Raw genomic sequence first — 11,081 nt, forward strand, 5'->3', positions numbered from 1 at the left:
GGACTACAAGACAGTTGTGATGAATTTTGGGCCAGTGCTGATGACAGTATTGCATCAGATGAAATCAGGTATTAAACCTTTTGGCTTAACAATAACAAAATGCTGTTATATGTTTCTCTACCTCTGACAGATGCATAATGTATTTTATTCCTTAGACTGCAAACTTGCATTCTGTATCACTGTACTTCTGTCTGCAGTAGTAATGAATCATCATTTTGAATTTTTTGAAGTCTAGTAACCTTCTCTTGAGTTCAGGCTATGAGAAGTTTTTATGTAATGATACTTGAATTAGATTTTTATATTCTTACCATAAATGTGCCTACGCAAGTTCAATTTATTTGTCAGCTACTTGCAAATATTTATGTTCTTCTTACTAACATATATGTAAATAATTATTTTCTAATGGCTGTGTAAGTGTAATATGATTTATTAAAATATTGTCATTTCATTTCTACCAATGTTTCAGGAGGTCTGTTATAGAGACCAGCAGAGCACTGAAAGAGCTGTTCCATGAAGCTAGAGAAAGGGCCTCCAAAGCTCTTGGTTTTGCTAAAATGCTGAGGAAGGTAAGTTAACAGAGTCTCCTCTTATTTATATGCATTTAAGAAATTTAGTCTGAAAGCATATTCCTTTGTTTTGTCATTATTTGTAGGACCTTGAAATAGCAGCAGAATTTGCATTGTCAGCCCCTGTGCGAGATCTTCTGAATGCTCTGAAAACAAAAGAGTATGTGAAGGTAAATTCACATAGGTAATAAAGTTTAGAGGCATGAAGGTGAACTGAGTATGCTAAGCAAAATGTCAAATATTGGCATGCTCTAGTGTTTTAAGGGGACATCTATGTTTCAACATTTAAAGTGTTGTGTATTTAATATTGAATTGTGGTAGTCAAATTCTGTACTTGTGCTTGTATGAATGAGAATGCTAGTCTATGTTTCGGGAAATCAGTGCCTTAATTCCTTTTTTTTCCAAAGATTCTCTTTGTGACTGAGGAAAAACCTTTCTGTTTAATAACACTTAGCAGTGAGTACTGTGAAACAAATGCTTGCAAATCTATTAGGTGACTGGATACATGTTTGAGTAGATAATCTCAGACAATAGATCTGTGTTTTGCTTTCATAAAGCAACAGTATTATAATGGCGGTCTGCTTTAGCAAGTTTCCTAGAGACTACTAAGGACATGAGAAATGCAGGGACTGTGCTCTGTTCCAGAGGAACTGTTGCTAGAAAACTGTTATACAGCAAAAGTAAGTTAAGCTCTTGCTGATCTATGTTTACTGCAGTGCAAAGTCCCGCATTTGTGGTTTTGTGAAATTCCTTAAAAATTCAGCTTCAGCAGTTCAAGTGTATTTGGATTTGCTGTTCTTTTTTGTCCTTCCATGCATTTAATATATATTTCGCAGTTGGGATATAATGCACTAACTTTTTAATGACATAATTCTTGTCAGATTTATATAAATGTTGCTGAATACAGAAATTCGGTGAAAGGGACACAAACAAATTCATAGGAGAGTAGTTCATAAAGGATTGTAAATACATGGATAAAACAACTGGCTCAGCAGGGCCCTGGTCTGTGAATTGTTTGAGTTGGAAAATAGTCAGGGAAATCAGTCTATGTTTATTTAAAAAAATGTCCCCCAAGTATGTAGTCTTGGATGCTTCAAGACACCATATTAATTCTAGTAGACCTTTTAAAGATTGTATCTTTTTCTGATGTTCATTTTTTGAAGAAAAAATTGTGTCTTCAGTTTGACACATCTGTTACACATGGGTTAAATGACACATTTTGATAATGAACACTTTCTATATTGGCCCTCTAATATCACGTAGAGATCTTAAATTTTTAACAGCCTTTTCAGGTGGATGCTCATTAGTTTTGGGAATCTAATTTAGCTTTAAGTAACAACCATCTACTATTTTGTGTTGGCCTACAGATTATAGTCCTTTTAGTTATAAAATATGCTTACCTAATGGTAGAAGTGCTGAGTGCAGTGTTTTGTCTTAGCTTGATAACATGACACTCTGAAAAGAGAGAATTTAACTCCACCGTGAGTCAGTTACCTCATGTCAAGTCAAGATACTGGCTATTTACAGTCTGCTTCTGATGCCTAACTTGGTTGAAGTATTGCTACCAGTGTGACAGATATATTTGGAAGTAGTTTTTAAGCAGTAGCAGCAAAATACTATTTTATTAAAAGAGAATGCTCTAACTGGACTTATTCTGGCTTTTATGAAAGTAGCAGAATAATTGATACTTTTTTAGACAGATTTTTGTTTACTCGTCTTTTGTAGTCGCTGAGAAATGTATGAATTCTGAAGGAATTTTTCTTCTAATACTCCGTTCTTTGTTGACTAATTTACCTTTTAAAATATGTGTATATATATTATACACTCCACATATGTATTTTATACATACTAGATATGTATGCATATGTGTATATACATACATATATAGTATATATGTGACACTGGACTTTTTTTGTAACAAAATTCATTTAGGAGAATATGTAGAAGGATTAACTTGAAATGCACAGAAATAAATGGCTGAAAATGGTGATGCAGTGGATTTCTAAAGAGATAATTTCTAATGCATTTTGACTTTCAATGCAAAAATAGCTGAAGGTACCGTTTTAGTATGTATATTGTACAGCCTTTTATGATGGAGATTCTTCCTGTTGTTTAAATGATAGTACCTATTTTATCTTTTTATTTGCCATAAAGACAATGAGATTCACTCACTCAGTGTATTTCTTATCTGCAGGTACAAATTCCCGGACTGGAGAGTTTACAAGTGTTCGTACCAGGCAGTATTGCGGGGGAAAAGGCTGTGATTCTGCAGCTCCTCAATGCAGCTGCTGGCAAGGATTGCTCCAAGGATTCAGATGAGCTTACATATGAGGCCTACTTGCTGATGACCAAGCACAGTGACAAAGACCATGAATTAGATGACAGCTGGAGTGCGTGGGAGGGTCAGCCAGTCAAAGTAGTGCCGCAGGTAGAAACTGTTGATACGCTGCGCACCATGCAGGTGGGTGTGGTCTTATTCCCCCACTCTTTCTTTCCTCTACACCTCTATGAATGCTTATTCTATCAGATTAACTGGAGTGATTCAAGTGAAGCATGTGTCCTTTTGTAGGTAATAAAAAGTTAAATTTAGGAATGAATTTGATTCTTCGTTGTGTTAAATGCAAATATTAAATGGATTGTAGCATTTCCTGGCAGGATTGGTCTCTACAAATGTGCCTTTTTCAGAGTTGTACTTGTATAATAGTATAAAAAAAATAGAGATACTTTTAATGTCTAGTTGGGTGTTCAGGAGTGTGGATAAGACTTGAAAACAGAACATTAGGAAATCATCAGTCTCCAAGAACATGTGATAGTTCTGTGCTTTCCACACACTGAGGCATGAAACCAGTTGCTCTTGATCTTGGATGAATTGTGACATTTAATGTTAAATTTCTCTGGAAGTTACTGGATGTTCGACAGTTCTGCAGGAAGAAATGTTTCCAGTCATACTTTCCTTCTTCCCAAGCCAGCAGGATTTCACTGCCAGCAGTTCTGCTGCACTCTGACAGCTGGGCCAGCTCCCTTCCCCTTGTGTTCTTATGTCCTTAACGTTAAGCTATATGAATTTTCCTTTTGGTATGTCATGCAGTTCCTTGGATCCCTACCATAAATGGGCTGTACGGTCCAAGAAGAGAGTGACATGGACTTTCCATGTCACTGTGCCTGACCTTTGGCATTCAGAGGGTTCTGGCAATTACAGGCAGTTGAAAAAATTACTCCTCTACATACTGCTGCTTGTAACATGCAAACATATTGTTTCTTGTTTGCCTGTTGTTCCAATTGAACAATAAAAAAACAGCCTTTGATTAAGTGCTTAGAAGTTCTTCAGACTTCTATCAAAGTTATTATTTCATTCAGAAAATGAAAATAGCAATAGATGAAAATTGGTTTGTAAATGGTTTCTTTCATATGTAAGTGTACATAAAACACTATGTGTGTGTCTATAGGTCTGTAACACTAGTTTTTTTTAAATCCAGGATTGAAAGATTAGGAAATAAAAAATCCTTCAGAAAGATTCTGCCTTAAAAAATGCATTTTGATTGCAAACTAGAGAAAATGTAAGGTGTTAGTTAAGTGAAATAAAAGAATCTCATCAACACTTAAAGAATTTTGAGCATGAAAATATTCTTTGGGGGGGAGATACTGAAAGTCAGGAAGAAGGAGATCTTGTTTTGTGAGTAACTATTTGCAAGTGCATTGCCTGTCGTTTGAAATCAGCAGAGCTTAGTATGACAGCACCATTCTGTGACTGTATGCTCTTTTAGACTTGTGTGATATCAGAGCTCTGATTTACAAAACATACCATATATTGTTAATTTTCAAATTTTAAGCAAATACTGCATGTTAAATATTTGTCTTTCCCTATTCAATAGTGGGCTTTTGTCCTGAAGTATGCCGTGTTTCTTGGATAAAACCTCTGTTTATCTGATGGTTGTTATTTCCATCTGCTTTAAGAAAATATTATTATTTTTGCTTAGCTGTTGCTTTTTTTTTTTGTGTATAGCTAATCGTAAGATAATTTAATGCAGTGTTTCCCATATTTTCCTGAAGTGAACAGGACCACATTCCCCATGAAAACTTGCTGTGGCATTTACCCTAATGCCCTAATGGAACTCTGCCCACTAGATGAGAGTTTTAGTTGCCAGCATCAAGCTTTTCTGTGTGAATTTAGATTTTAATGAATAGTGACTAGAGGTCTTTCATATATTAGAATTTAAAAAATAACTGACTGCAAACTGGTGATATTTGATATATTTATACAGAGAATTTTCTTTACAAGAAGTAGTGGTGTCTTGTATTCTAGGTTGATAACCTCCTCCTTGTAGTCATTCAGTCTGCCCACCTTGTGAGTCAGAGAAAAGCTTTCCAGCAGTCTATTGAAGGGCTCATATCTCTGCACCAGGAACAGACATCCAGCCAACCAATCATTGCCAAAGCTCTACAGCAGCTAAAGGTAAGCAGGTTTGGAAATTATTTATCAAAACTGATGGTGCTTTGCTCGCTGATAAGTAAAAAAGTGGAAGATTTGATTGCAAAGCTCATGGCATATTCTGCAATTGTAAGTTATGTGGTAGTCCTCTATGGACTTCACATTCAGTACAATTTCCACTCTGTTTTTGCAAATGACTTGTGAGTGTGTTTTTGAGCTATATTGGTGTAATGATTTCTGCATTGAGTAATTGGGAAACAAGTCCATAATGCAGATGAAATACCATAGCAACAGATTGGCAGCAATATTGAATTGAAAGAAAGTGTATGATTTTCTAAAACCAAGTTTATCAAAATCAGTGATTTGCAACAGACAGCTTTTCTTCCTATATTTGAAAATGCAAAAGTGGGTAGTCTCTCTGTTTGTTTTCTTTTAGATTTGGTGTGAGTTTTTAAATCTTTCTTTGCTTGTTTTGTGGGTGTGGTGTGGTTTTTTTGTTTGTTTGTTTTGCTTTTGTTTGATGAGTGTTTTCTTTGATGGGCTTGGTTTGTTTATTTGTTTGTTTGTTGGGCTCTAAGTGGCAGTATCAAGTCCCTGCATTCAATAGAGGCTGTGTCCAGATACCAAGGTGAAAATAGAACCAAAGGCTTGATCACGCTATAGATAGTAGAACTCATTTTCTCCTTTCTTGTCTGTCTGGTTTTGGTTGGATGTTTTTGTTTGTTTTGTGGTTCTTTTGTTGATTCCCTGCTCACTCTTTTGCTGTCTTTGTTTTTAAAGTTAATCACATGCAAGCGAACTTTATTATAATACTTGAGTTAATTACAGGACTTGCTTCATGCAACTGCTGGAAAATGTTTGTTTTTTTAAGACTGAATGAATTTTTGTGGCATTATAGTACCTTTTCATTTAAAATAATGTAATTATTAGATTCATGTTTTCCTTATATTCTACAATTGTCAAGACTAAGTAATATTTTGCTGCTCCCCATCCCTTTTTTGTTGTTACTCAGAATGATGCATTACAGCTATGCAATAAGATAAGCAGTGCCATTGATAGAGTTGATCACATGTTCACATCTGAGTTTGATGCTGAAGTTGATGAATCTGAATCTGCCACTTTGCAGCAATACTACCGGGAAGCCATGATTCAGGGTTATAATTTTGGGTTTGAGGTAAGGAAACAAAAACCAATTGAAATTTCTGGTTTTGCATTAGTGCAAATAAGGTAACTAATAACTGTGGAAATAAAAGAATTTATGGAACTATTGAATTATTTAGGTTGGAAAAGACCTTTAGCAATTCCAACTGTTAACTCACCCCCACCAGGTCTACTGAACCATGTCTACATCTACACATCTTGTAAATAACTCCAGGGATAGGGACTCAACCACTTCTGTGGCCTGTTCTAATGCCTGACCACTCTACCATTGAAGAAATTGTTCCTAATATCCAGTCTAAACCTCCCCTCAATTTGAGGCTGTTTTCTCTTGTCCTAACACTTCTTACTTGGGAGAAGAGACTGACACCCACCTCACTATAACCTCCTTTCCGGTTGTTGTAGAAAAGAGTAAGGTTGCACCTGAACATTCTTTTCTCCAGGCCAGACAATCCCAGCTCCCTGAGCTGTTTCTCACAAGACTTGAGCTCCAGCTTTGTTGCACTTCCCTGGACTTGCTCCAACACCTCTATGTCTTGTAGTGAGGGGCCCAACACAGTTTTTGAGGTGTAACCTCAGCAGTGCCCAGTGCCATTACTGCCCCAGTCCTGCTGGCCACACTGTTGCTGATGCAGGCCAGGATGCCATTGGCCTTCTTGGCCCCCTGGGCACACACAGGAACGTGTCCAGCCAGTTGTCAGCCAGCACCCTCAAGTCTTTTTTCCCCAGGCAACTTTGCAGTCACTCTTCCCCCAGCTTGTAGTGCTACATGGGATTGTTGTGACCCAAGTGCAGGACCTGGCATTTGGCCGTGTTGAACCTCACCCCATTGGCTTTGGTCCAGCAGTCCAGCCTGTCTAGATCCCTCTGCAGGGCCTTCCTGCTCTCCAGCAGACCAACACTCCCACTCAACTTGGTGTCACCTGTGAATTGACTGAGGGTGCCCTTGATCCCCTGGTCCAGATCATTGATCTGACTAGCCCCAAAACTGAGTCCTGGAGAACCCCAACAGTGACCGGCTGCCAGCAGGGTGTAGCACCACTCCTTAGGCCTGGCCATCCTGCCAATTTTACACAGCAAACAGTGAACCTCTGTCCAGACCATGAGCAGGCAGCTTCTGCAGGAGAATGCTGTGGAAAACAATGTCAAAAGCTTTACTAAAATATAGGTAGATGACATCCACAACCTTTCCCAGATCCACTAAGTGGCTCGCCTTCTCATACAATGAGGTCAGGTCAGTCAAGTAGGACCTGCTTTTCACAAGCCCCTGTTGGCTGGTCCTAATCTCCTGGTTGTCCTGTACTAGATGATCCATAACTTTCAGGCTGACAGGTCTGTTGTTTTCTGGATCCTCCTTGCAGTCCTTCACGTAGATGGGCCTCACATTTGGTAATTTCTAGTGACTTCCCAGTTTTAGCAGGATATCATAAAAAGTGTCGCCTCAGAAATTTTACTTGAGACTAATTGAAAAGCAACAGATGAATCTGATAAATCTGTTAAATTAGCAATGCCTGGAAATCTGAAAAGCTTCTAAGAACTTGATGATTTCAGGTACAGTCTTGTAAGCTCTGCTGCTTGGGAGCATTTTAGATTATATTGGAATCATTAAGGTTGGAAAAGACCTCCAAGATCAAGTCCAACCTTCAAGTGAGTGCCACCATGCTCACTAAACCATATCAGAAAGGGCCATATTTACTCATTTTTATAGTACTTCCAAGGATGGTCACTCCACCAGCCTGTGCTTTAACTTACCTTCTCACTGTTTTTCAACCTAGAATAGCATGATACTGTAACATGAGACATTTCTTCAGAGTTTGTGGTGGTTCTTTGATGCAGTACAAGCTTTTGAGTGCTTGCATTAGAGTGCAGGCATTCAAAATGTTATGTTCAGATGTTTTAACTGTTTTGCTATTTGATGCCTCTGGGCTTTGTAAAATTTTTAAAAGATTGTGTCATATCCTAATGTACTTCTAGGATAGTCTTATAAGAAATAGCTGGTATTTGTTTGATTTTTAAATGCTCATAGATAGCTTTTTTATCCCCTAATGTTACTGCAATATAACTAAAAATAAACACTACTTTGCAGTTCAATCTGGTTACAGAACCAAGTGTTTCTGTAGGATGTTTCTTCAATGTTGTGTGCACTGTTAAACATCAGCATGTGCCTGATGCACACAGAAGAACGCAGTGTGGCTCAGTACTGCCTCTCACTGTATCATATTTTGTATCATACTTTTCTTGATTAATTTTTTGTCAGTAAGTAGGCAACTGCTTGCATAAAATAATTTTGTCTAAGAATAGGATGTGACTGTTACCATACTGTAGAGTTTTGTTAGCTTGCAAATACTCCAGTGGATATTGTTCTTCTTATTAATATGTGAAAAGTAATCTTTAGTTTCTTACAGTACCATAAAGAAGTTGTTCGTCTGATGTCTGGAGAATTCAGGCAGAAAATTGGAGACAAATATATCAACTTTGCCAGAAAATGGATGAATTATGTGCTAACAAAATGTGAGAGTGGCCGAGGCACTCGACCCAGGTAACAGCCAACTTGTTACTGCCATGGTAGTTGTTGGTAGAGCTGAAGGGTTGGGCTCAAAAAATTGGAGTAATGAAGTGACATCTGGCTGGTGGCCAGTCACTAGTGTTCCTCAGGGCTCAGTTTTAGGGCCAGTTTTTTCCAGTGTTTTTATCAGTGACCTGGATACAGGAGTTGTGTACATCCTAAATAGGTTTGCCATACTAAATTAGGAGAATACATTAATTCCCTCAAGGGCACAGAGATCGCAGAGAGAATTTAATAGATTATGAGGGCTGGACAATAACCTACCTTACAAAATCTAACAAGGGCAAGTGCCAGATTTTGCACCTGGGGTGCTGTAACTCTGGGTATCCTTATAGATCAGAGGCCAAGAGATTGGAGTGCAGCCATTCAGAAAGGGACCTCGAGGTTCTTGCTGATTGTAAGCTTTGAGTCAGCGATGTGTCCAGGTGGTGAAAGTGGCCACCTGTATCCTGGGGTGTCTTAGGCACAACAGATCTAATCAGCTGGATGGAGTGATTGTACCACTGTATTTAGCATTGGTGGAGCTTCGCCTCGTGTACTCTGTGCACTTTTGGGCTCCATAATCTAAGAAGGATATAAAAATATTGCAGCAGGAAGGGCAGTGAAGATGGTGAAAGGACTAAAGGACAAGATGTAATGAGGAGTAATTAAGGATGCTAGGTTCACTCAGCTAAGGGAAGAGGAAAATGAGTTGCTATCTGCAACTTCTTCATGTCTTCTCTCTGGTGACTGTACAAGAGAAAATAGCTTAAAAATGGCTTAAAACTTTCATTTGGGGAGTTTTGGATTGGTATTAGGAAAAAGTTCTTCACTGAGAGGTGGTCAAGTGCTGGGAAAAGCTCCCCAGAGCAATGGTCGTGGCCCCATGCCTGCTGGTGCTCAAGAACCATTTGGACTGTGCTCTTAACTTCTGTGTTGCCCTTTGTTGAGTCAGAAGTTCAATTCTGATGATCCATGTGTGCCTCTTCCAACTCAGGATATCCTGTGATTCTATTTGTGTTTGCAGCTGCTAGTTCAGGTAGGTCAGAGAGGAGGCAATGGGGGACAGCAGGTGGCTGAGGACACAACTCATGCCAACCAAATGACTTACTCTACTTTGCCACTCTAGGCCATGAAACCACTGATGCCCAGTCATTACTAATCACATAGTCATGAAATCTTTAGTATCCTTTCAGTCTTGTATCAGAAAGGAGACTTCAGGCAGGGATTGCAGTGGTTTGGCTTGTTGCTCGGAAACAAATGATGGTTGAGTTGGTGATACTGTTTGGAAGATAGCATGTTATGGGTGTAGATACATAGCATGGCCTGCTCACCTTATTTGGCAGTGTCCTTGCTAAAATCAGTCTTTGTCCGAATAGAACTGGATAAAAGCTAACATTTTTACATTTTATATATTAGTCTGTTTTTTTAATGAGGATTTTATCATATTTTGCAGAGGAAAAATAATTAACTGTTATTTACTGTTCTTGGATGTAGTTGAAACGCTTAATGGCTTTAGCCAAAGACCATTTCATTTTCTGTCTTTTCTTTTACATAGATGGGCAACTCAAGGTTTTGATTTTCTTCAAGCCATTGAGCCAGCATTTATTTCAGCTCTCCCAGAAGATGACTTCTTGGTATGGATGAGTTTTTCTGCTGGTGTTTATTTATAAATGATATCAGGGAAGCTATCAATATATGTTTTGCATGAATACTTTTTATAAAACAGCATCTGAACCAGATGCAGTTCTGAAACAATTGCTGTTGTATATCACTGTTGATGCTGTTGTCTCTTGTGTTAGATTCTGAAAAGAGTAAAAGAGTAGATTTGTGACCATTGCCAGTAATGGTTTCAGTTTGCTGACAAGTTGCTAGTACTGTCTTGGGAGGCCACCTTATCTTGGGTCTTGAATAATTGACAGCAGCTTTCTGTTGTGAAAATCAATGTCTAAATTTAAGTTTCTGAGGCTTAATTAACACTCAGAGTTCATCTGTGGATATGAATACAAAATCTCTGTCATTTAAATATTTTTTTAATTTTCAAGTAGTTCCAACATGAGACAGACTTTAGAGCATCTTTCTTTTTTTATTATGGAAAAACCAGTAGACTAGAGCTGGCTTTTTTGTCTACTTTGCTTTCCTCCTTTTCCTGTTCTGAGAATTTATTTCTCATCTTGGTACAATACTTCAGAGAAGTGAAAGCACAGTTGCCACAAAATACCAGAATGGAAGTGTTAGCACCTCTTGATTTTTACTTATTTCAAGATGTGTTATGAAATGCCAACCACATTAATCTTGTGTAATCCAGAAAGTGCATAGTTTAGACTTTTTTTCTCATGTATTTTTATCAGGGGCTCTCTAGTAAATTATGTGTTAGTCCTGT

The 11,081-nt window shown here is 38.0% G+C and overlaps 1 protein-coding gene across 1 annotated transcript in view; it reads left to right on the plus strand.

The window, feature by feature from the left end:
- The window catches only part of MAP3K4 (mitogen-activated protein kinase kinase kinase 4), a 55,937-nt gene that overhangs the window by 19,762 nt on the left and 25,094 nt on the right, over positions 1-11,081 (plus strand). Inside the window, exons 8-15 of the mRNA XM_031059847.1 lie at positions 1-68; positions 467-566; positions 653-736; positions 2,761-3,027; positions 4,870-5,019; positions 6,008-6,169; positions 8,559-8,692; positions 10,257-10,335. Coding sequence (XP_030915707.1) covers positions 1-68; positions 467-566; positions 653-736; positions 2,761-3,027; positions 4,870-5,019; positions 6,008-6,169; positions 8,559-8,692; positions 10,257-10,335 — 1,044 coding nt within the window. The remainder of the gene's footprint in view (positions 69-466; positions 567-652; positions 737-2,760; positions 3,028-4,869; positions 5,020-6,007; positions 6,170-8,558; positions 8,693-10,256; positions 10,336-11,081) is intronic.

This window comes from Geospiza fortis, unplaced genomic scaffold (assembly GCF_000277835.1).
Source record: "Geospiza fortis unplaced genomic scaffold, GeoFor_1.0 scaffold41, whole genome shotgun sequence".
Classification (NCBI taxonomy): domain Eukaryota; kingdom Metazoa; phylum Chordata; class Aves; order Passeriformes; family Thraupidae; genus Geospiza; species Geospiza fortis.